The sequence below is a fragment of the Rhinolophus sinicus genome, linkage group LG12, assembly GCF_036562045.2.
Source record: "Rhinolophus sinicus isolate RSC01 linkage group LG12, ASM3656204v1, whole genome shotgun sequence".
NCBI classification, from domain to species: domain Eukaryota; kingdom Metazoa; phylum Chordata; class Mammalia; order Chiroptera; family Rhinolophidae; genus Rhinolophus; species Rhinolophus sinicus.
This window is the reverse complement of record NC_133761.1, coordinates 31,094,577-31,121,721: the sequence shown is the minus strand read 5'-3', so window position 1 is coordinate 31,121,721 and position 27,145 is coordinate 31,094,577. Positions and strand designations below refer to the sequence as shown.

General features: G+C 37.0%; 1 protein-coding gene across 1 annotated transcript in view; it reads right to left on the bottom strand.

Moving 5' to 3' along the window:
• RGS22 (regulator of G protein signaling 22) overlaps positions 1-27,145 on the bottom strand; it is a 173,260-nt gene that overhangs the window by 46,323 nt on the left and 99,792 nt on the right. Inside the window, exons 15-16 of the mRNA XM_074316672.1 lie at positions 2,637-2,831; positions 486-578 (exon numbers count right to left, since the gene is read on the bottom strand). Coding sequence (XP_074172773.1) covers positions 486-578; positions 2,637-2,831 — 288 coding nt within the window. The remainder of the gene's footprint in view (positions 1-485; positions 579-2,636; positions 2,832-27,145) is intronic.

Genomic DNA, 27,145 nt, shown 5'->3' with positions numbered 1-27,145 from the left:
TAGTTAATCCTATGGTCTTTTTACTGACTTCCCCAAATTCTTTCCATATATTTTAAAATTGTTTTGCATACTGCTGACACAAAACAACTCCTTTTGTGTTTGGAAAACTCAATTTAACTCTTTTGTGACTTGACAACACAGTTGCTGCCATACGGAAAATAACCAATAACATTCAAAGGAATATAATCTGGCTTGAAGGTTCTTAGCTAAGGCAGATGAGTAGCTTGGCTCCCTGTACAACCTCATCTGCTTTTTTTTTTTTTTTTTTTGAATTTGTTAAATGTGTCAATAAAATGTAACACAATAAAATGTTCCATACTAGGCAAAGAAGCCCAGAAAAATGAAACTGCCTATTCCCTAGTTTATCAATATATGGTCTCCTCAATGGATGATCTCCTACTCCCCACCCCACACCCCCGCCAATATACACAGTGGTAATCTTCCCAGGATAAAAGTTTGTTTTTCTAAGTAGAGAATTGCCTTACCTCAGGTTTCTTGGAAGATGTCTCTTTATGTAAAGCCTGAAGCTTTCTGAAGTATGTGGAGTCTAGCTGTCGAGTTTCTTCTACCAGCTCCACCTAATAACACAATAATAAAGCTTGCAATATCAATAGAATGTGCATTATGAAAAAGTGGGGAAAGACTGTACAATTTCCAATAACAGTGGGCTAAAAAACAAATACAAAAAAATACAAAATAAATAAATAAAAATAAATAAAAATAAATAAATAAATAAATAAATAAAAACAAATACACTTGCCAATAAAGTAAATTAATTTGGAGGCAAGAGCAGGAAGACCAATAAAAAATATTAGCCACAGCAAAGTCAGATTTTGAATGCATGCGATAAAACAATACAATCATTTCTATGTAATGATATATATATAGTGCCACCAAAAATCATTTCTCCTCTCTGGACACCCCTTGTGAACTAACGAACAATGCAAACATGTTGGGTCACATTTCAAGTTTCTATTCATTATAATAGGGTAATAGTCATGAAGGCAGGCACTCCTAGCTTTAAGGACCAAATAATTCGCAGAAGAACAAGGATTAACCAGATTCCATTCTTATTAGTCTGTGAGCAAAGGTTTTATAGCTGTAGCAAAAAAGAGAGTTAATCATCAAATTAAACCTCATAGTAGGTCTCAGCCTTCGAGTGTGTAGTGCTCTGTTTTATGTAGTCAGGAGAACAAGATCATTCTCCATTTCTCTGTGTCAGGGAAAAATGAATTTGGCTGACTGAGAACTTTCTGTATTTAGTAGCTGGTTTTGGTAGTCTCCTTGGTTATCCTTTTTGAGAAAGAGTCTACGAATGCATATGTAATTCAGTCAGTTGGACTTTTAGAGAAGTCCTCTGGGCTGAATTTAAGGACATTTCTAGAATTAAGAGAAATTTGTTTTTTTCCCTCTTATTAAAAAGAGTGTATGTTTGTCCCATGCACTTTTGTAAGAATCATTACTAATGCCAAGACTTTTTGGTTTGGGGAAGTTAGTTATAATTCTAAATCTTTTATATCATCTCAGGATCATACCTCAGGTCCATTTTCTTCTACACCATACATCATATTTAAAATTACTAGAGAGAATTTGTTTTTAATTTCATATGATATCCTAATTTTCCTAGTGTAATATGTGTATTTTTGTGGTAGAAAGGTTGCAATGCTAATTTTTCCGGACAAAGAGAAATCAGGAATGGAAACTTAATTATTTTAGTTGTTGAATTTAGTAAGCCATAAGGGTTGTTTTAGTTAAAATCCAATCAGGTAACTCTAACCACGGAGTTTGGTATTAATTTTATCTTAATTATCTAACCGATCCTTTCTGTAGAAGAAGTGACTAAGAAGTTGTTGAGAAGATATGAACAAAGAATAGCACTACAAAGATAGCAGTCCCACCTGAAAAGACCTCATATACAGGGTCCATGCATTAGCTTAGTATAAAAAATACCCATAGATAGTTTTAATTTGCGATTCAAAATAAATATTTAAAGAAATTTCCTCCACCCATCCATAAGACTAGGGAAAATATTTTAGCACTGAGGCTTCAAATGACCTCCTTTGGAATAAAAAAAGATGTGTTGCAACTTTCATCCCATCAAGCAGTCTGACCTGATGAACATCTGGGGGTGCTTTAAATGAGCAGCACTGAAGTCAAAGCATGTGCTTTCCACAATACACATGAAACGTTTATGTTTTCCATGGGTGTAATATTAACTGTAACTCATCCAGCATAAAATTAAATGGGCTTTTTCCATTAATCAAAATTAAGGCTGCTGCTGAGAAATGGCAAGAAGGAACAAAGCCAGTATATTATCATGCATATTTTGTTGATTCACAGGAAATCAAAATTCAGATTTCGCTCTGCTGACATATTTGTACAGAGAACAAAAAATTACATCGATTTAAATCTTTTGTTAGGAGACAACAGGGAAACTGGCAAAAAAAAAAAAAAAAAAAAAAAGTTAATAAATACTTGCCTTGTCCCAATTTTGAGTGTGCCCAAATCTTAACTCTGAATCCGTCACCTGTGTGAGACCTTTTTCAGTTTTTCTCTTGTGACTTAACAACACTGCTTATCATCACTTTTGTAGTAAATCTGAATGGTTCACACACAATTTATCAGTGCCACGTTACCTGTCTGTAAGCAGCTTGGTCTGACTTTACCATCTTTGTCCAGGGCTCAAGTAGGAGGAGAAGAATATATTCTTCTGCTGTGTCAAAAAGGTCTTCAAAAGGTGGCTGTATTTTCATATAAATTTCTTTTTTCTTTTCCTGTTGGAGTCCAATGTCAAGGGTGGCTGAAGGAGCAACATACGTAGCAAAAAGATACTAAGGGAGAAGGAAGAGAAAGGAAAGGATGTTGGGAGAAGCCATAATGGTTAGCAGATTCCTCAGCAAAGGTATTTTTTAAAAGATAAGAGAAGGCAAACAAGTTCAAGTGATTTTTTTTTTCTTGAAAAGATCTGTAAAACTACTTAAGGCAAAGCAATGCATTTATTCAAAAGACTGCTTTTCATTTTCTTTTCCTATTTCTTCATCGGTAATTAGTCAATTAGCCAGTAGACCTTGCACAAGAGTAGGTGATTTAGATATTCCAGTTTTTCTCAGATCACCACTATGGATTATTATGATTGGTTCCAGGTTGTATGTCTCCTTTTCCTCCTTATGCTCATGGCATTTCTAACATATATGTGCTACTTTCCAGTGGTTTGAAATACTCTTTTGAAAACAAGAGGCAAGAATACCTTAAGGCTGAAAAGCTGGTTACTAATCTTATAGTCTACAGACTCAGAAGACTACCTGCTCTACTCAACTGAGTTTCAGAATTCTTAAGACTGTTGCTACTTATCCCTTTCTGCTGTAAAATTGTCTCCATCTGCTGTCCAATGCTGTGGAAGAGATACAAGAAGGAAATAAGAGTGAATGGAAAGAAGTATACAGAACTTCCAGCTTCCTAGACAAAGCTGCATAAATGTCTATTTCATTCTATTCATTTGTCTTGTCTCTCAATAATAGCTACTTAAATCTGAGATGCCCTCTAATAACATTTTATTTTTAAAATGTTACACACTGCATATGTCATGTCCTGCACATCAAATTTAAATGCAGTTACTAAGAATCTCTAATTGTGTTTTATTTCTATTTAATTTTTATACTTAAACTTTGGACCTGATAATTTCCAGACTCAACCTAGGCAATAGATAGAGAGATAATGATTGATAGATAGATAGATAGATAGATAGATAGATAGATAGATAGATAGATACAGATTTCTACCAAATATCAAATAATAGTCTTATGTAAAATAATCTTTTAAAACTTTTAAAGGGTCCATATTAATAACATAAGCATTTACTGAATGTTCACTACATCTTAGACACATGGATAAGTGCTATGTATGCAAAGATTAATGAATAAGACACAATGCCTGCCCTGAAGGAGCCCATGGAGATGAAAACCAGTGGTTATAATACAGTATGATAAGTACCACCGTGGAGGTATGCATTGCAAATAAGATCTTCAATGATTACCTGTCGATTCTTTTCAAGCTCATCTCCCATTAATCATCTTTTAAACTTTATACTCAAACACCAATATTCTGTAATTTCCTTAAACTTTGCTGTTTTGCCACTCCATACCATTGCATATTGTTCCTTCAATCTTGGATATTCACCCTACCCCATGCACCTTGTCTGCTTGATAAACCCTAATTTATTCTTTAAAGTCAACATGCATTTCTCTTCTTCTAGAAATCCTTCACTCACACCCTCCTCCCAAGATCATACTTTTCTACTGTGACACCCATCACACTATAATGCAATTATGTATTTATATGTCTTTTCTTCTGGAACAAGGTCCTTGAGGGCAAATACTGCAGCTTATTCATCTGTGATTCTCCAACTCTTAAAACTGTTCTTGGCAGAGAATAGATGCCATAAATGTTTATTGAATTGTACTAAATTCACAGAAAAGATGCATTTATGTCTTGGAATGGGGAAGGAAAAGTTCAGAAACTCTTCCAAGAGAAGCTTCTCTTATCCTTAAACTGAATCTTTAAAGATGTGTTGGAGTCAATTAGACACAAGAAGTGAGTTGATGAGAATGATGGTTCAAGAAGAAGGAAAACATAGGCAAGGCATGGAGACCTAAGGATTTTATAACCTGTGAGGAGATTCTGGCTTCAAGTAGATAATGTTGGCTAAAGGCCAGAGAATAAAAGAGGATGCTATAAAGAGAGGCAGGCACCAGAGCATGGATATGATCTTTTGTTCTTTGGTAAGGAATTTGAATTTTTATCTAAATATATATAATGGGGAATCTCTGAGAAGTAGCATCATTGGACATGAATTTTTAGAAATAAATCACTGTGGCATTGGGAGTGAGAAATGGTTCAAGTAGTTCAAGATTTGAGGCAGTTTGCAAGTTATTTCAATAATCAAACAAGAAATTATATGCCATCTTCATTTCTTGCCTGCTCTTTTTACAATAGCCTCTTAACTGGTTGTCCCAGTTTCCTCCCTGCTTTATTATAGTCTTTTCTTACCACAGCAAACAGAGAAATCACTTTGCATATCACTCCTCTACTCAAACTCTCCAGTGACTTTTCATCTCACACAGAATAACAGCCAAAGTCCTTTATAAGTGGAGGTTGTGGAAGTTTCTCAAGGCTGAAGATAAGGATTATTATTATAGTTGAGGACCTGCCAGTGAGGAAGCCCCTAGGCACTTAAAACACCCTAAGATCAGGTGTGGTCCAGGTATAGACTCCAGCCTCAAATCAGTTCTTAAATGAGTCCTTGAAATGCCAAGAGAAAATAGCTTCTAACCTGTAATTATATACTCATCAAAAATACCCTTCCAAAATGAGAACAAAAAATAAATAAATCAGCAAACAGAAACAGACCATCCATTATTAAATAATTAAAATTAATTAACTAAAAGGAGGCCCTAGACAAGAGCAGGATGGAATAGAGAATAATAGAAAGCATGAATATGTAGGTGAATATCAAGAAATATTGATTGTAAAAAATAATAATAATGAATAAAGTCAGAGGAAATAATGAAAGAGCTAAGAAAAAGAAGTCAGAAATGAAGGTGCAGGTTAAAGTGTAGTTGAAATGATCTACCATGAGGCCCATTATAGGTAGGAAATCAAATCAGGTTAGAATCAGGACAGTAATACAATAATACAGGTGGAGTATCAAAGAACTAGAGGTGAAGATAAAGGAAATATAGAATAGTTAAAAAAAAGTAAAACCAACTTTTTTATATAGTACTCTTTTAAAGAAAAGGGAGTACTATAAAGTTCAGCATATAATAGGCACTCAATAAATAATTACTAAATAGATAAATGGGAGATTAGTGGCCTAAAGTGAAATTATGATCTGAAAGAGGAATATCAGAGTTCAAAATCTAAAGCTGAAGTAGTTCCAATTTATGATGGACTCTCATATATGGCAATCCCATAGTTAACTTAAGAGAAATGAAAATGTTTAAAAAAAATGGAACTGGGTAAATTAAGAAACACTAGCCACCCCCATGATATTTCTCCCATCAGTGATTCCACATTTCACAACTGGGGGTTCTGCCTAAAAACAGAAAAAAAGAAACACTATAGCATACAGCATACATGTTATAAGGGCTATTAGTGTGGATATTTAAAAAGCTTCAAGATGATAAAAGAGAAAAGGTAGGAAGAAATTTCATGAGTCATGTATTGAAAACTTCTAGGAAGATAAAGAGAACTTAAAAGACACTTTAGATAAGATTAATGAGGTTTAAGAGAGGGGAAATTAGCAGATGGAGCAGGTTGCAAATTTTTTTGAAGTTATTAAAAGATGAGTCTTGAACCACAGCAGAGAATATCTCTTTCTTCCTAAGTATTGTGACATACGAGAGAAGGGGCATATTTAAGAGCCATTTGAGATGTTCTGTTTAATTAGGCGTTCTGCAGTCTGGAAACTTACTTCCCTACAACATAGGCACATAATCAACTGGGTTGAATAGTCCAAAGTAAACCATACTCTTACCAAATTATTATATAATATTTAAAATAAAATTTGCTTTACACATGTGCATGTGTGCGCACACACACACACAGAACACATTTTTCTAACCTTAGGAGTTATTTAGAAGAATGACTTTTAAGTCTAACTAATCTAACAAACTAGTATTCTATCAGATTCAAATCTATTCTTAAACATTTTCTGAGTTGGAAGCTTTAAAAAGTGAACTAATTAAAATAAGATTCTTTAATCTAAGGTAAATTAGGAAATTAAGACTAAAATGATCAAATTAACATTAAACACTTCCAGAATTTGCTTCAATAATTTCAAATTTATCTCAAAAGAAAGTAAATTTGACTCCCCAAATCACTTAGGTTAAAAATCAGTAGTCTGGGTATATTTGGATAGGAATACCCTCTAATGGCAAAATAAAGCAATTGCTTTGTCATTGGGTCAGCTACATTCAGCGCTGTAGTTTAAAAAGATTTGATGTGCCACAAACTCTTTGTACAGAAATCAGGATGATTCCTTTGATTTTAAAACATAACAGTAAAAAGGGTAAAATACCAAAGAAGCTGAAATGGTAACTAGAACAACAGTGATTGGTCAGCTGCTGGTGGATACCCAAATCTATTCCCTTCTCTTTCACTCCCAGTCTTGCCTTCACTACTCATATCTTATTTTTAAAATCTACTGCTATGACAGTTCTATGAAAAGCTCTAGATAGTCTATCACTATACCGTGGTGGACATTTCAGGATGCCATGTTAAAGCCAGATCTTTTTATGTAACTGTATCCAATCGGCTTGGGTTTTTACCATCTGACATGTTGCTGTGTGATTTTTTTTTTCAGAATGAGCTTCACTTCACTTTTCCATATATTAATGGCACAGCTTCCTCTCTCTGAATATTAATCTTCGTCCTTTTATACCTCTCATCAACCTTTTGTTTACCGTCGACACAATCGGTGGCTTCTTCCTGTCCTCTAAATAAGTCATGCACCTAGTTTCTCTTACTTTATTACACAGCTGGGACTGAAGACTGTTCGTCATGTCAACTTACTCTTACAAAAATCCCTAATTCCTCCCACCTTGATCTTCTGCCTTGTCAAAGTCCAATTTTGGGTCAGCTGAATCATTCATTCATTTTTCCAACTCTATCCTCAAGCTCCCAATAAAAACTGTGATAATTGGCTCTATGATAAATGACAGAAATAAATAAATAAACCCACTCCAGCTGTGATTGCAAAGCTTGGTAAGTTTTTGCTTGTTTCTAATCAACTCCATCTCCCCACTTCTAAACTTTGCCATCGCCTTTAAAACCCTCAACTGTACCCTCATGTTTCGTCACTTTCAGTAGACATTATCTCCCACTTATCTTAGGAAAAGCCACTGGTATAAATGCCTTCAGCTTTCCTTTCTAGAGCTTTCATCTAAATCTTTTTCTTTCTCTGATGTTTCAGACAGACTCCTTTCCAAGACTAAACCATTTATGTGTGCTCTCGACTCCATTACCCCAGAACCTTAAAACATCAATTATTTCTTCAATGCCTTGTTTCCTTAATCTACCTTTCCATTGATTCCATCTCCTTCCTTATGGCCTAAAGGTGTTCAAATGAGGAATCTTTCCCATCCTAAAATATTTTTCCTGACTGTTTTACCCACAAACTATCACCCTACTTCTCATATTCTCTTCTCTACAAATCTTTATATTCACTTTTCACTCTCCTCAATCTACTGCAGTCTGGTTTTCAGACCAATGAAACTGATCTCTAGGATCACTAAAACACACATAATCACCAAGTCAATAGCTTCTCTCCTTAATCGTCATCCTATTTGATTCCTTATGCAGCTTTAACACAGTTAATTACCCTCTCCTTCTCGACTCTCCTCCGCCTTCAACACTTTCTCCTGATTCTCAATTTCCATTCTTATGCTCCTTTGCTGATTCCTTTTCCTCTATTCCCCGCTTAAAGGAAGGTATTCATTAAAGTTCTCTGTTCAACTATGTTCGTTGTCAGTTCACATTCTTTCAGTTTCTCACACCTGCCAGACAGTCTCTCATAGGACTTTCACACTATGCACTCTATGTACTCCACCCTTAACTACTTTTCCCCATTTTGCTAGGCTTCTATTCATCCTGAAGGACTCAGTCTTCCTTGACTCCTGAAGTCTGGCTTAGGTATCGTTCTCATGTGCTCCCAGGGGACCCTGTATGTCTATGTCTCTCCCACTGAACCACAAGCTCTATGAAGACAGATTGGATCTACTTTTTTTTTATGACAGTTATCAGTTTATTACTGATCCCCGGCACCTAGCACAATGCTAAGTTTCTAATGAATAAAAGGACGAATAAATGAATGAAAGACTGCATTCATTTTCAGAGACTTAACAGTCAACTATATGTGGAAGAAATCCAAATACACACACACACACACACACACACACACACACACACACACACACACAAGGGCAGACAATTAAGTTTGCGCACTTTCCACAGTGTAAGTAAGTGCACGGTGGAAAGTTGACGAACTTAAGGATCCAACCTTAGTAGCTTTAGATCTGGTTTCTTTCCTGAACTTGAAATCTTTGCTTCAAGATGCCTACTTGTTATTCCTACATAGATGGCCATGGACCCTCAAACTCATGACTCAACAATGTAATAATGATCTTTTCCTAGTTTCTCAAGGCTTTCCTTCCTCCTGTGTTTCTAGTTTTCATTAGTAACATAATATTCACAGCCCATTCTTTGACCCCCTATTTTCTTCTCCTTCTTCCTCAAATGCAAGTCCTATGAATTTAATCTCTTCAATGAAACAAGGAAAAATTGACAAGAACAAGTATAAAAACATGAGGAAGAAATAAGTAGCAGCAGTTCCATCCCAACAATAAACATAATAAAACCCAGTCTTCTGACCAAGCAACGTCAGACCATTTCCAGGCTACTATCTGCTACCTTCCTTTCTGAACTTACACTCTTTGCATGATCCACAGGGATCCATGCATATTGCAGTATTTAGCTGCATGTCCCATAGTCTCAAGGAACTGTAATTAGGGTAGCCATATGTCCCCATTCCAGTTTAAGCCTACTGTCTTGGCATAATTATTAATAGTTCCCTTTTCACTCTCAAAAGAGTTCTGGTTTAGATTATAAGTTTCATGTTCTCCCTATATTTAACTGCTACCAGTTAGATAAAATTGTGAAGTGTCTCTAAAACAAGACTCCTAGAAATGCCGGACATATATTTAAAGCTGAAAATAAATAAAAGAAAGGCAGAGGATATTCCTTGCGAAGATACATACATTTGTCTAATTTGCAATCGTATGAAGTGAATAGATGTTAAAAGCCAAAATCCCAAACCAGGAATATTTTATTTAGAACTTGGCCTGAAGCTTCACAGACTTGCTTGTTAAGAATAAATGTACTAAATGAAAATCTTAATAAGATTTTTAAAATATTTTATTTCCCTTCTCTGATTGCACCTAAATTTAGGTATTTGTGTGTATATGTGGCTTCCGCACAGCCAGTTTATTAGAACATTGTTCATTATCAACCAAGTAGTTGCTCTTTGTTCAAGTATCAACCCCCACTACGACAACCACCATAATCCTTAAGAACAATACACTCTCCCCACCTCCCTGGTTCTTCACCAGCCATATGATAAAATCACAGAACTGGAAGCATTAGAAAGGAGCTTGAAAGGTCATCCTCGCCATGGTGTCCCACGTCCACATTATGCATATTTATCATCTTTCTTTGGGCTCAGTCCCCTCTTCTTCACTTCCCCAGGGTGATAGGGACAAAGGTAGTTAAGGGAGTAAGGAGGAGAGAATTGAATTCGATTGTCAATTCTTTGCTAGGCCACACAGTAAATGTATAGCACATTCAATTGAATTATGCCATTAGAATCTGAAAATGTCTTCTAATATGTGTTTCTAATAATCCAGGGGCAATCTATAAGTGAATAACTGGCAAATGTCTACAACAAATATATAACAAATACAAGGGATATAATCATATATATATGAAACAAAATTTAAAAACTGAACACATTTAAAATTATTTTCTTTTTTTTTTAATTTATTGGGGTGACAATTATTAGTAAAATTACATAAATTTCAGGTGTACAATTCTGTATTACATCATCTATAAATCTCATTGTGTGTTTACCACCCAGAGTCAGTTCTCCTTCCATCACCATATATTTGACCCCCTTACCCTCATCTCCCACCCCACACCCCACTTAGCCTCTGGTACCCACTAAACTATTGTCTGTGTCTATGAATTTTTGTTTCTCATGTGTTTGTCTTGTTCTTTTGTTGTTTTTGGTTTATATACCACATATCAGTGAAATCATATGCTTCTCTGCTTTTTCTGTCTGACTTACTTCGCTTAGCATTATACTCTCAAGATGGATCCATGTTGTCACAAATGTTTCTATATCATCTTTGCTTACCGCCGAATAGTATTCCATTGTGTATATATACCACAACTTCTTTATCCATTCATCTATTTAAGGACATTTTGGTTGTTTCCATGTCTTGGCCACCGTAAATAAAGCTGCAATGAACATTGGAGCACACGTGTCTTTATGGATAAATGTTTTCAGATTTTTGGGGTAGATACCCAGAAGAGGGATTGCTGGGTCATATGGTAATTCTATTTGTAATTTTTTCAGGAACGTCCACACTGCCTTCCATAATGGCTGCACCAATCTGCAGTCCCAACAACAGTGTATGAGGGTTCCTTTTTCTCCACAGCCTCTCCAACACTTGTTACTATTTGTCTTGTTGATGATAGCCATTCTGACTGAGGTGAGGTGATATCTCATTGTGGTTTTTCTTTGCATTTCTCTGATGATTAGTGATGTTGAGCATTTTTTCATATGTCTATTTGCCATTTGTATGTCCTCTTAGGAGAAATGTCTCGTCAGGTCCTCTGCCCATTTTTCAATTGGGTTGTTTGCTTTTTTGCTGTTGAGTTGCATGAGTTCCTTGTATATTTTGGATATTAGCCCCATTCAGTTGGTGGCCTCTTTATTTTGTCAATGGTTTCTTTTGCTATGTAGAAGCTTTTAACTTTCATATAGTCCCATTCGTTTATTTTAGCTTTTACTTGCCTTGCCTTTGGAGTCAAATTCATAAAATGCTCTTTGAACCCAAGGTCCATAAGTTTAGTACCTATGTTTTCTTCTATGCAGTTTATTGTGTCAGTTCTTATGCTTAAGTCTTTGATCCATTTTGAATTAATTTTGGTACATGGTGACAGATAGCAGTCCAGTTTCATTCTTTTGCACGTGGCTATCCAATTCTCCCAGCACCATTTATTGAAGAGGCTGTCTTTTCTCCATTGTATGCTTTTTGCTTCTTTGTTAAAAATTATCTGTCCATATTTATGTGGTTTTATTTCTGGGTTCTCAATTCTATTCCATTGGTCTATGTGTCTGTTTTTCTGCCAATACCATGCTATTTTGATTATTGTAGCCCTGTAGTACAAGCTAAAGTCAGGGAGTGTGATACCTCCAGTATTGTTCTTTTTTCTTAAGATTGCTTTGGCTATTTGGGGCCTTTTGTGGATCCAAACAAATCTGATGATTTTTTTGTTCTATTTCTTTTAAAAATGCCATTGGGATTTTGATGGGGATTGCATTATATCTGCATATTGCTTTGGGTAATATGGCCATTTTAACTATGCTGACTCTTCCAATCCAGGAGCACGGAATGTCTTTCCATATCTTTGTGTCTTCTTCAATTTCTTTTAAAAATGTCTTATAGTTTTCAGCATATAGGTCTTTCACATCCTTGGTTAAGTTTATTCCTAGGCATTTTATTCTTTTTGCTGCAATTGCAAAAGGAATTGTTTTTTGTATTTCTTTTTCTGAGATTTCATTGTTAGTATATAGGAATGCGATGGACTTTTGTACGTTGATTTTGTAGCCAGCAACTTTACTGTATTCGTTGATTGTTTCTAATAGTTTTTTGGTGGAGTCTTTAGGGTTTTCTATATATAGCATCATGTCATCTGCAAAGGGTGATAATTTAGCTTCTTCATTCCCAATTTGGATGCCTTTTATTTCTTTCTCTTGCCTGATTGCTCTGGCAAGGACTTCTGACACTATGTTGAAAAGCAGAGGTGATAGGGGACAGCCCTGACGTGTTCCTGAACGTAGAGCAAAGGGCTTCAGTTTTTCACCATTAATTATGAGATTAGCTGAGGGTTTGTCATATATGGCCTTTATTATGCTAATATATTTTCCTGCTATACTTAATTTATTAAGTGTTTTATTCATAAATGGATGTTGTATCTTGTCAAATGCTTTTTCTGCATCAATTGATATAATCACATGATTTTTGTCCTTTATTTTGCTTATGTAATGTACCACATTGATGGATTTGCGGATGTTGAACCATCCTTGCGCCCCAGGGATGAACCCCACTTGGTCGTGATGAATAATCTTTTTAATGCATTGTTGTATTCGATTTGCTAGAATTTTATTTAGGATTTTTGCATCTGTATTCATCAGAGATATTGGTCTGTAGTTCTCTTTTTTTGTGTTGTCCTTACCAGGTTTTGGTATCAGGGTAAGGTTGGCCTCATAAAATGAGTTAGGGAGTACTGTCTCTTCTTCAAATTTTTGGAAGAGTTTGAGCAGGATTGGCATTAGATCCTCTTTGAAGGTTTGGTAGAATTCACTGGTGAAGCCATCTGGTCAGGACTTTTGCTTTTGGGAAGGTTTTGGATGACTGATTCAATTTCGTTACTGGTGATCGGTCTGTTTAGATTTTCCATTTCTTCATGGTTCAGACTTGGAAGGCTATATGTTTCTAAGAACTTGTCCATTTCTTCTATTGAATTTGGTGGCATATAGTCCTTCATAGTATTCTTGGATGATCCTTTGTATTTCTGTGGTGTCCGAGATAACTTCCCCTTTTTCATTTCTGATTTTGTTAATTAGTGTCTTCTCTCTTTTTATCTTAGTGAGTCTAGCCAAGGGTTTGTCAATTTTGCTAATCTTTTAAAAGAACCAGCTCTTTGTCACATTAATTATTTCTATTGTCTTTTTGTTCTCTATTTCATTTAGTTCTGCTCTGATTTTTATTATTTCCTTTTTTCTGCTGACCTTGGGTTTCATTTGTTCTTCTTTTCTAGTTCTTTAAGGTGTAACATGAGGTTATTTATTTGGGATTTTTCTTGTTTCTTGAGATAGGCCTGTAATGATATAAATTTCCCTCTTAAAACTGCTTTTGCTGCATCCCAAAAATTTTGGTAGGATGTATTTTCATTGTCATTTGTTTCTATGTATCTTTTGATCTCTCCTCTAATTTCTTCTTTGACCCAGTCGTTCTTTAAAAGTATGTTGTTTAATCTCCATGTATTTGTGTTTTTTCCTGCTTTCTTTTTGCAGTTGATATCCAATTTCAAAGCCTTGTGATCAGAGAATATGCTTGGTATGATTTCAATCTTCTTAAATTTGTTGAGGCTGATTTTATGTCCCAATATATGGTCTATCCTTGAGAATGTTCCATGTACACTAGAAAAAAATGTATAGTCTGACGTTTTAGGATGAAGTGCTCTATATATGTCAATTATGCCCATTTCATCTAATGTGTCATTTAGGGCTGCTATTTCGTTATTTATTTTCTGTTTGGATGATCTATCCATAGCTGTCAATGATGTATTTAAGTCCCCTAGTATAATTGTGTTTGGGTCAATTTCTCCCTTTAGTTCTGTTAGTAGTTGCTTGGTATATTTCGGTGCTCCCTGATTGGGGGCATAAATATTGATGACTGTTATGTCTTCTTGTTGTATAGTCCCCTTTATCATTATGGAATATCCATCTTTGTCTCTTGTTACCTTTTTCACCCTGAAGTCTGTTTCATCTGATATCATTGTGGCTACACCTGATTTTCTCTGGGTACCATTTGCTTGGATTGTCAATTTCCTCCCTTTCACTTTGAGTCTATGCTTGTCCTTGTAGCTGAGAGGTGTCTCTTGGAGACAGCATATGGTTGGGTTTAGTTTTTTGATCCAATCTGCTACTCTGTGCCTTTTTATTGGTGAGTTCAGTCCATTTACATTTAGGGTGATTATTGATATGTGAGGATTTCCTGTCATTCTATCTTTAGTTTTCTGGTAAGGCTGTGTCTCCATTGTTTCTTTGCCTTTTTGTTGTTGTCTATTATTTCTGTGTCATGGTATTCTATGATGTTTCCCTCTGTATCTTCTTTTATTACAGTATATATTTCAGTTCTGGATTTTTTTTGAGTGGGTACCCTTAAGTATATGTAAAAGAAAGTTTGATATTTAGAGTATTCCATTTTGTTCAGCATGCTTACTTTCTCCATTCCCATATTCTTGTTCAGGCCTTTACTCTCCCTCTTTTTATGTTTTGGTTGCCACAAATTGTCCCTTTTGATGGTGGTCGGATAATCTCCTTTAGTATTTCTTGTAGTGCAGGTCGTGTATTAGAAAAATTCCCTCAGCTTCTGTATGTCTGGAAAGGTCTTTATTCTTCTTTCATATCTAAAGGATATCTTTGCTGGATATATTGTTGTCGGCTCATAATTTCTCTTTCAATAGTGTGAATATTTGGTTCCACTCCCTCCTGGCTTGTAGAGTTTCTGCTGAGAAATTTGATAATACGCTAATGGGCTTTCCTTTGTAGGTTACCGTCTTCTTTTTCCTGGCTACCTTGAAGATTCTTTCTTTGCCGTTGATTTTTGATAGCTTCAATACAATGTGCCTTGGAGAAGGCCTGTATGGGTTAAGGTAATTAGGTGTTCTATTTGCTTCTTGGATTTGAGGATCCAGTTCTTTCCACAAGTTTGGGCAAGAAATAAACTTTCCTTGTGCCAAGACATTGAGATTTCATGACTATCAGTAAGCCTCCTGTCGCGCGGGGTGTCAGGTGGGGTCTCAGCTCCCGCTCCCCACACAAGAACACAGGATATGGCTAGGCCCAAAAGGAACACCCACGGAGCCATAGGTAGGGGAGTCATACCACTATGGTCTCACTGGAGGCTGGGTTCACACAACATGCGACCTGCTGTCCGCTTTGCTACCAACCGACTGACTCTCCTCAATTCTCCTCGACTCCCCAGCATAGCCGTGGCAGTTATATTAGTGGCCAATGGCTCAATGGTTACAGCTGACGGCCACTAGCCACAGCCGACGGCCATCTACTACCCGAGCCAGCACCTTTCCACGTGAGGCCGAGAGCCTGGAAACTGCTCTCTGGGGCTCTGTCCCCACACCAGGCTCATTGCTTTTTTTATTGGCCACCCAGTTCTTCCTTTCTAGCCACTGAGCAAATAACAATGTAGCTAATGTTGAAGAAGAAAATGATCCCTTCATATCCCAGTCAGCTACTCTGATTCACATTAAAGCAGAGATTCGCTCACACACAGCTGTGGTTGACATGATTCCAAATTAAACATTAACATATAATGCTTTAACAAACCAGCAGGAAAGTTTTTGAGAATGGATAAAAACAATGGCCATCTGTGATCAGACTGCCTGGCAGTGCACACAACACGGCCCTAAACCCCATCTCTCCTGGAGACACTCAAAGGTTATGTAATCAGGAAATGCACAATGGCCCACTCTACACAGGCCCACTCTACACCTGTGCCTGTGATTCACTTTCTTGGTGTCTGTATCAGATGGGTGGCGGGAGAGGGCAATGCTTCTCTCTAAAAAAACTTCTTACAGTCTTGAAATTCTGGGAGTTAATTTTCCTGTTTCATTAAACTCAAGATCATATAATGGTTAGCAAGACAATCAAGAGAAAAGATGTAGGATGAATACCATGAAGACAGAAGGAAGAATTGAATTGGAAAGTAGAATGGAGAAATAAATTGGGACAAATGAAGACCAAAAAAAAAGAAGACAAAAACAACCAAAAATGTTTCTGTTTTGCCTCTTCAAGGAAATCTCAGATGCTTCATTAATCAGAGCCAATATTCTGTACACAACAGCTGTATTGCACTACATAAGAGATGGCTCAAATTAAAATACGACATTTCTCTTTGCAATTTATATTTTTTCCAAACCTTATTATATTTTTTTATGCAAGGTTCAGCATTACTACTTAATAGTTTCAAAGTAATTTTGGAAGTGTACGTTAATGAGCATATTTTTGGATAGAAGTGAATCCCAATCTCCTTTCAAATATATCATAGTGAATTCCAGGCTTATTTTTCCCACATTTTATTCATCCTCATAAACTCTGAAATGTGTTGATGTTTTCTTATTGCATCATAAAGCCTAGATAAACATACCTGAAAAAGTAGAATTGTGGATTTATTGACTTTTCTTATTTTTAACAGTGTCAAAGGCAAAAAAATAATGAAGTATTTTCCACAGCTGTCTGTGCTATTTGGATTTCTTTTTGTATCAAAGACTAAATGAGGACAGCTATGAGGTTAGACTCCAATTATCATGCTGTAGAAGTACCCAGCAAGTATTCTCACTGTGCCAAAGGTGAGCAGTCTTCGGGAAAGCATCTTTTCCATAAGTAGGGGCCATCTGATGAGCTGCAGCTTGACACTCATCTGTGTTCCAATGAAAACAAGAACAATTTCTGTGTAGACTTAAAAGGCAAAGTCAAGAATAATACCAAATGTTGTAGCACATGTGTTGATTTGTTATGTTACATTTCAGCTGTTAGTTATGTTAATGGAACAGTTTCACATACTTAGTTTTGATGTATTTATTTTAATGATCATGTGGATGTATCTTTCTATGATTGCCTAGTAACACTGATTGCCTGATGTTCTGCTGTCACCACCAGGCCAGGACTGGAAGTAAGAAAGAGAAATGTAAAACTTGACTTTCAGAACTGTAGGATTTAAAATGAGTCCCTCAGTACATTAGGCACAATATGTGTCAAAATCTATATGTTGTGAAATCTTAATACTAGTTTACAGGATATTTAGCAGAGCATATCACCAGGTTAACTAAAACTGGGGACATTTAAAAAGTGGATTTACAATAAAACGTGTTAAAGTATTCCAGAGTTTAGGACAAAACATTCATGCTTCAGTATTTGGTGTTATTAGCAAGTCCATTTTTCTTAGATGCATTACTCCTCTGCAAGGGTAAAAGAAGGAATTCTAGTCAAGTAACTAATAAGACTGCAGAAAGATACGTATCTTTCACATTCTTCTAGTAATTGTCCAAGACGTCCACTGGGATTATAGGAAATATAAAGTTGTCTGCTGTTGTGATTTCCTTCTACTTATTGTGAGGTGGCATTAGGGTTCTGCAGTATCAACAAAGATCTAGCTGGCCACTGGGAAGAAGACATACGAGGTCAGACAATTAAGTTCGCAAACTCATCCTAGAAAAAGTACTACATACCTCATTGCTGAATATCACTATGGTCACCTTTGAAGTACTCCCCTTGGGAAGCTATGCACAGACACCAGAGCCTAGTCCACCCTTCAAAGCAATTTTGGCACTTTTTTTCTTGAATGGCCATCAGAGCTGTCGTCGTATTTCCCTTGATGTCCTGAATGTCATCAAAATGTCTTCCTTTCAATATTTCCGTTATCTTCGGGTAAAGAAAGAAGTCATTGGGGGGCAGATCAGGTGAGTAGGGAGGGTGTTCTGATACGGTTATTTGTTTACTGGCTAAAAACTCCCTCACAGACAGTGCTGTGTGAGCTGGCACATTGTTGTGATGCAAGAGCCATGAATTGTTGACAAAAAGTTCAGGTTGTCTAACTTTTTCAAGCAGATTTTTCAGCACTTCCAAATAGTAAACTTGGTGAGCTGTTTGTCCAGTTGATACAAATTCATGAATAATCCCTCTGATATGGAAGAAAAAGTTAGCAACATTGTTGCAACCAGTTCGTGAAATTAATTGTCAGACGTCATATCCCATAAAACCCAAGACACTACTTCATATACTGCAAAGACAAAAAATTAAAAAACTTTTGGCTAATGAAATATACAAAGCTTTTTCCATAAGCTCCTTCTTAAGGTTCATTGTAAACAAACTGTGCAGGACCTGGAGATTCTGGAGCAAAGGTGATGTACCTTCTTTGGTAGGTGCAAGCAACGGATTCATAAGCCATCTTTAGAGTGGGAGAAAAAACATGAAGGTGGAGGGTCAGTTGTCTCCAGCTGTAACATTAGAGAAACTTGAAATGGAGAGGATCCGAATGATAGTTCTCTTGTCATTATCTCTCTTCCTTCATTATAAGCAATTGTATGCTGGAACCAGCTCATACTAGTTCATAACAGCAAATTCATGAATTTTCAGGAATTGTGTGAGAAGTTTGCTAGACTCAGTCATTATCAAAAATTAAATTACATAAACTTACAATTAAATAAATTATATTACAAAGATAATGAACATTCAAAACTCATCACTTCCTAATAATTTTACTGTTTGACTATAATCCATGCCCTTCACGTTATTTGTATCTGTATGGCGGAAATACTGTATGATGGGCTACTGCACATCTCTTCCCAACTCTGCATTCACTGATGTCATATTGGCAGCTTGAAATCAACCATGGTGAGAGTATTTAGATGCAGAGATCAGCAAATACTACAAATCAGGGTTTCTTTTTTCCCTGGAGAGCTAGCTGTTAAACATTTATCATCACACCACTGATTATAAGGCAAATGTACTTCTCTTCCGATCATGATCGCTAAAGGAAGAGAAATAAAGTAGGAAAAAAGCAAATGATACCAATATACACCAGAATATTCCAGTTTTTACATGGTATACTTAAATACTGTTTAACTGACATCCATTTAAAAAAAAACCAAGGATACTGTAAAGTTCCTTTTAACAGTTAAATTAGAGCAAAGCTGAACTATAAGAGGTGGGCAAATGAGCTTTTCTTTGAAATTGCCTACATTTTAAATTGTCTTTATTTAGAAAAGGGCAAAGTTACGATTCAAATGTTAAATTTAACTTCAGTTTGATCCGTAAATGAGAAGAGGTAAGAATTTAGAAGGGAAAAGACTTGCTAACTTGTCCTCATGAGAAAGTATATATAAAGAAGAACTATGAAGAAGAAACATTAAAGCATCATGAGAAATGAAATTGATACTAATGGATCTTGATGTGGTGTCTAGATCCCAAAGAGACCAAAATCACTTTACAGATAATCTTAAACACACGTAGGATCTCAACGGGGCTCAATATTATATCCTTGGAATTTATATGACACAATGAGAGGATACTGTGCTCCAGCTAAAGGCAAAGTGTCCCTAGAGGAGTTTATAAAAGGAATATTAATGCCCTGATAAGGTACACTTTCAGAAATCACAAAATTTTTATTTCAGCAAAAAAAGCAGTCTGTTTTCATAATGATTCACAACTCTAGAACATCATTAGCTGAGTTCATATGAGGCAGAAAAAGAAAATAACGAGCAAGTTCAAGCAATCAAATGTTTTTTTGTTGTTGTTTGTTTTTTGGATTTTTTTTTCTGGAAGAGGAGGAAAAAATGATGATTTTTAATGGCCTCTCATATCCCAGTAGGAGCTCAAAAACATTACTGAGGAGCTATGCCGAGAGGGAATAAATTACAGATGGATATTCCCACAAATGGATTTTCATGTGAAGGACTTTGGGATTTTTCAATTAGGAATCTTAAAGATGGGATCTAGAGATTGCAACATCCTGATACTGAGAGGCACACTATTGCAGAGATCAACACAAGATGGAGTTGCACAAAAAAGACAATGTGATGACAATCAAACAGAACTTCTGGCAGTTACTCAGACTCTATGGAGAACTCAGTGCAAAGAGAGCCTAATAAAATGCCAATAGGATAAAAGAATAAAACAAACTTGAATCATTTTGGACAGACTGAAAAATCCGAAGGGAAAACGGAACATGTTAAGTGAAGCCAAAAGCAAACCGCAAACTCAAGGGACAAAATAGACTAAAGCTTAAGACTGACTTGGGCCATTGCTTAAAGCATTTTAAGTAAAATTGATTAATATATGAAAAAAAATTTAAAAATTACACAAAAAGGTTATTACTAAGCAGTTTAAGGCAACCTAAGGAACAAATAAGCATTTTTATTTTGATCATTTTTGGATTCATTAAAAAAAACAAAAACCTTTTAACTGATAAAAGCAAAATATGTTTTAAACTAATGGAATTATTTAATAATTTCTTGAAAATCAGTAAACAAAAAATAATTCAATGAGAAAAGCATGATATGTTAATATTGGCTTTAACAAAAACCTGTCTCGGAGGGAAGCTAATCCATGCTGACAAAGCACATGAGACTGATACTGAAACCGGAGTATCAAGGGATTACTTTACATGAGAAAACCAACCATCAAACAGGCTGGATATTTATTTACATTAACTGGCTCATCATCTTGGAAAGCAAGCTTAAGTAGAGCAGGTGGCTTGGAGTCAGAATAAGGGAAGTTAACTATGGTCTCTGTGAATGTTCTCTCCATCAGGATCTATCAGGGTGACCAGATGCTCACAGGAGTAGACAGCTCAGTCTGGATAGCACTTCAAGTCAAGGTCTGCCTCTGCACACTTACCTCTCTGGAGTGCCACAGCAGATGAGTGCCTCTTCTTGACTGGAATATTGTTTCTTTAGATGTACTGGTAACCTCATTACAAGTCTTGCAGGCCTGTGAGGCTTTCTGTCTATAGCCAACTGTTCATATCTGTTCTGAATTATTACACATTGATTTCATAGTTTAAGCTTTGGAAAGCAAGCTTATTTTTAAGTTTCTTGGGTGAGGTGGGAGGGGATTGGGAGACTTCACTGCTGCTTCAGTGAAATTTTTTAGGAGCTCTTTATGAAGAGCAAACTTGGACTATAAACATAGTATGTCTGGAAAGACAGAATGTTGATCATTGTCGAAGGTGGGTGATGGTATTTGGGGACTCATTAAACTATTTTATTTTTTAAAAAAATTTTAAACGAAAACACCTGGCTGGCAGTCATATATAAATAATTAATGATTATCTAAAATTAGGTTTATAATATGTTGCTAAGAATATGAACATGCCAATGAGTTCATTCAGTCATTCACTAAATATTACAGCATCTTTTATATGCTAGCCCCAGTCCTGAACATACAAGGTAAACCACATAGACTGTCTTTATGAAATGTATAGTTCAGTGGGGGGAAACGTTAAGAGTGAAATTTGATGTTTAATGTTTATAAAGATATTTTAAGATATTAAAGTGAAAGATTAAACAAGGTGATAAACAGATAACTCCTTTTTCTAGAGACAATTAATAAGAAAGCAATAACTTAGAAGTTAAGAGTATAGAGTCTGGAATCAGAATACTTGGTTCTAATTTCAAGCTCACTAATTGCTAGACCCTTAGGAAAGTATTCAACTTCCCTAAGTCTTAATTTCCTAAACCAGAATATGGGGAGAATGCCAATATCTATCTGTTATGATTGTCAAGAATTAAATAAAATAATTCATGTAAAGTGATTACACAGAACTTAACAGATAGTAAACATAAATGTCAGGTATAATGATAACTATGGTTTAGAGAAGTTCAGGGCTTGACTTTTCTGCCAACAAGAGGATTAAAAGAGGGTCTGTGGAGATCCTATTTTGGTCCATAATCCTATAGTATTCAAAGTCATAAGGCTGAATGTGGGTAGTTGGTATCAACATCAGATGGGAAATGAATGAACAACTAACTGTAAGTCAGAAAGCTGGCTGCTATACATGTTCTTCCTGAATCCACTTCACTAGCAAGCACAACAAAACGGGATTTGCAAGACGAGAACCCTGCTAATTCTGTGCAGTGATTCACAGTGCTCAGGATTCCAAGCCTGACTGCTACTTGGGACACCATCTCTCTGGTAACAAAAACAAATGATTTAGCAAAGCCTGAATAATAATTGCCCAGTACTCATGAAACAACCTAATTAGGAACACACTGAAATTTATCATAAAGCTATAAAGTGGTACATGATTTTCCGTATTTAATCATCACCCCAATCTTACCCCTTGCCTATGCCCATTCAATTTTTTAGAAAACACAGCTTGATTCTTAACACTGTTGCTGTATAAAGAAATAATGAACTCTGTTAGTGCAGCTGAAAATATACCATCAGCCTAGAGAAGGAGCACTTAGCTAGACTTAGTTCACAGCCATTTAGTGAAAATGTCAGGACCACTCAGAAGTATCTGAGTCCTGTAAATGCCAAGGACAGGAGCTAAACAATTAAGGTAATAGGTGACAACAAGCAAATAAAAAAACTAAGCTGATTATCAGAAAAATCTTCACCATTGCCCCTCTTATACCATAAAAAGTTTTTTTCCAAAGGAACTCAAGGTTTTGGTTACCTAAAATTAGCTCAGAATCTATTGGAAAACATTGTCAGGACGATGCAAATTTTATAGAGAAAGATCTACATGGCCTATTCTTTCTCAATCTTTCTAGGGTTCTCTGGAAAAGTGGGCAAAAGAAGAGCACATTGTGGAACTTCGATAGCACTTGAGTGGCAGCACCTATGTGTGATTTGGTCACCAAACTGTTCCTGGCGTGGATCAGAGCTCACTACATACTGGGGCTTGATAGACGTTTGTGGAAATATCAATAAAGTTTTCAGGCTAAGGAAAATGTATTTGTAATTGCTGGTCTAACTTCTATCTAGTTTATATTCATTTCCTGATTCTACAGTAATAGAAACAGGAGCAGGAAAAAAGGGGCCAAATCCATGGACATACCTGTAGAACCCTCAGGTAGTGAGAGCTATGCTGCACAACCTGATATGAACTTCACTTGGATTCTACTGTGTCTAAGATCATCTTTAGGAAGTTGCAATGATTTGGGGCCAGAGAGGATGAGAAGAGTAGCAATAAATAATTGCTGAATGAATACATTAATGAGTTATGCATTACTATCACAACTTCTGGCTTCCTAAAAACACCAACACATAGTATAGGTCTGATGACATGTATTGACGGAGCTTTGTATTTCCTTTTTCTCTCGAGAAATTTCGCAAACATAAGAGTAAATTGGGGGGACTGCCTGGTGGTTCAGGAGATTAGAGCTCCATGCTCCTAACTCTGAAGGCTGCCGGTTCAATTCCCACATGGGCCAGTGGGCTCTCAACCACAAGGTTGCCAGTTCAATTCCTCGAGTCCCAAAAGGGATGGTGGGCAGCGCCCCCTGCAACTAAGATTGAACACGGCACCTTGAGCTGATCTGCCGCTAAGCTCCAGGATGGCTCAGTTGGTTGGAGTGCATCCTCTCAACCACAAGGTTGCAGGTTCAACTCCCGCAAGGGATAGCGGGCTGCGCCCCCTGCAACTAGCAACGGCAACTGGACCTGGAGCTGAGCTGAGCCCTCCACAGCTAAGATTGAAAGGACAACAACTTGACTTGGAAAAAAAAAAGTCCTGGAAGTACACACTGTTCCCCAATAAAGTCCTGTTCCCCTTCCCCAATAAAATCTTTAAAAAAAAGAAAAGAGTAAATTGGTGACAGCATTATAGACCTGGGCAGACAAGGGTAGTCACTTAGACTTACTTATTTGCCATGGGACTCATCAAATGATTTCTTTGTAGGAATGTATATAAATAGAAGCAACAAGTCTTTCACTAAAGCATTAGGCCAGAATATTTCCAAGCTGTCAAATTATTGGATGGAGATGCCAGGAGTGGAACTTCCAAATGTCAAGAGTTCATCTAGATATGGTTAAAGATACTGAAAAGATTTGAGATTTAAATCTAAAGTTGAATAACACAGGACAGTATAATTTTTTTTGTTTGAACAATTGTCACCCAAACAAGAAATTTATTTTGTATTGCTTCACAAGGCAGGAATGAGACCAAAAGATGAAAGCTTTTAGCTCAAAATTGAGGGAAAGAAAATGAAATAGTTCCATCCCTCCTACAGGCATTTAAAAAGAAGCTGGTGGTTATTTTAAAAAACAATACCCAATTGTTATCTGCTGGTAAAGGAAGAACTTATTTAATCTCTAGTTAACATGCTATTATTTGGCTTTATTTTAAACATAATTGAAGCACTTCAGTAATGATCTCTCTCCTCCACTAGAGACTGAGCTCCTTAAGCCAAGAACTTTGTCCTAATTGTCTTTGTATTCATAGAACATTACTTGGCACAAAGCAGGCTCTCAGTGAATGTTAATTAATAAGTGAGTAACAGAATAATGTAAAACATATCTTAAAAGGTTGTGATTCTATGAAGTACATTTTGACTTAACTTGTCTTTTGGAGCTTATAATAAGTTATAGTATTGGTTGAATGAATATTTGCTTAGGAGCTGCTGTTCTCCCATCCTATTTTCTTTAATTTCTTCAAATTTCTGTCATCCTTCCCCATTATCCAGGTAATTGGTAGAATCCTAAGTATTGACTCTGATAATAATAATGTCTACTTATTCTATAGAGTGCTCTACATTATACTAAAAAATATTTCCAGCATATAATGAGATACTACATTATCTTATGCAGTCCTTACCAAAGTCCTACGAGGGAGTTGTGAGTAGAAAAGCAAAGTCAGCAATGAAGTAGTATCTCAAGTCTGAGCTTAATTTTCTTCCTAGTATGAAGCCTTGACAAGGTTAACATTTCAGAGATCTAGGTGTTTTTTTTTAATTTATAGAAAATAAGATAAAATATCTTACATGCTCATAATGGGTATTAAATTAGAAAATATATCACTGCTTCTTGCAGAGACTTTGGCAGGCTAGGTTACTTGAAAACTTCCTCTATAAAATGTCTAGAAATATTGGATAAAGCATAACAGATATCCTTTAAAATGCATGGCTGAAATAAGGAAAATCGCCAAGAGCCAAAATGAAAACCAGGGTGATAAGCATGAGCTGGTGATGGGCCTACAATGGGGTAAACCAAGGGTGTAGATTATAAGAGCCCTGGTGTACAGGAGACATGGTCTTGGACCCTCATAAAGTGAAAAGTTACACTGAGACCCATACACACACAAAGGCCATTGGAGGGGTATACACAAAGTGAAATGTAGATTGGGAAAAAACTTGAAGGATTATACACAAAGTAAAATGTAGAGTGTTAAAACAAAATGTACAACTTTTTGAGTTCTCCTCCGGATTTTATCACAAATGGGACATCTATAACCCATCAAACGACTCTCTGCTCATCATGCAGAACAGCTAAGAGACTCGTGTAAGGATTACTTGAAGGTGGGCAAATTGGGCGAGCAGGGGAAGAGGGAAGGGAACGAAGTGGATACACGGCCTGCATCTGTGGCTGTGGGGACGTGGCCCCTATCTGCCGCGGTGGAAATGCAGCTGGCATACGCAGCTGCAGACTCAGGGGATCCCAGGACAGAACAGAGAACACAAAAGCCAGGAGGTGGGCTCTTTCCCTCCATCCCACAGTTGATCTCTCCTGCCAAGGGGGCAGCATATCCAGCATTTGAGGCAATAACATCAGCTGAGACCTCCAGCTGGGCCCTAGGTTGGACAAAAGACATAAACTCCATACCTGAGTCCCTTCCCCAACTCTTCCAACCCTACCCCCACCCTTCCAGAGACTTAAACTGGCCCCTGAACTGAGGAGTAGTGTCAAATTACAGAAGAGCCTTAGTGCTCAGGATCTGGGAAAACCCAGCTTGCAGCTCTGACTCAGGGAAGAGGCTGGGAAGAGTGTGATTTTTGCTGGGCTAGGAGAGAAGAGACTCCTCCACCCCCAGCCACCACTTTTTCTGGCCTGCGGGAAGAATGTGACACGACTGGGCTGGGAGAGAGAAGATCCCTCCATCCCCACCCCCAACCTTTCTGGCCTGCCTAGGGCGGGGCAATTACAACTGCGGAGGCACTCCCAGGGATCAGCAGTAAGTGGCAGATGCAGCTCTGGGCTTTCAGTAGCTCAGAAATCTCCCGCCCGCTACACACACTCATACACGGAAGAAGTGCCCTAAGACTCAGGAGAACTGGACACAGGGCTGGTGGTGCTACTCTCAGTGCGCATATGTGCAGGCAAGAGCAGGAACTGCACTAACTTTGTAGAAACTACCATCCAGACAGCTCAGCCCCACTCATCTAAATCTGCAGTCCCAACGTCACTCTGGGCACCAGGTGACCAGCTCTGCCTGCACAATACACAGAGGACTCTTTGGTACAGCAGAGGACAACCTGGACATTACTTGGTGGGCTTAAGCCAAGACTGGCACTGCCTTTTTGTTTTGTTTTGTTTTGTTTTGTCTTTATATCTTTGATATCTTTGAGTGTATTGAGTGTGCGTTGTTGGTTGTTTTTACATGTGAATGTATTTGATTTTTTCTTTGTTGTTGTGCTTGGTGATTTGCTTTGTTCTGAAATTGCCCTACCAGGCCCAGCTTAAGAGGCACAAGATTCAACACACCCAGAGGCCAACTCCAGACCAAACCAGAGTACTACCGGGCTTGACCTACAAGTGACATACCCAGAGGCAATACTCTACAGGCACAAGAGCCCATAGAGGTCAAACCACATTTAAGTGGTCAACCCTCAGGCAGCAGAACACCCTGCGGTGGGCAGAGTCAAGTCTCACAACTAGTCAGCCTAGGAGTTAACCCCACCTGCTCACAAGCGAAAAGCAATTAAAGATCTTCTTTAACAGGACAATATACACAACACAAGAGTCAACTTTGGAGCAAACACAGAGGAGAAGAAGAAAGTA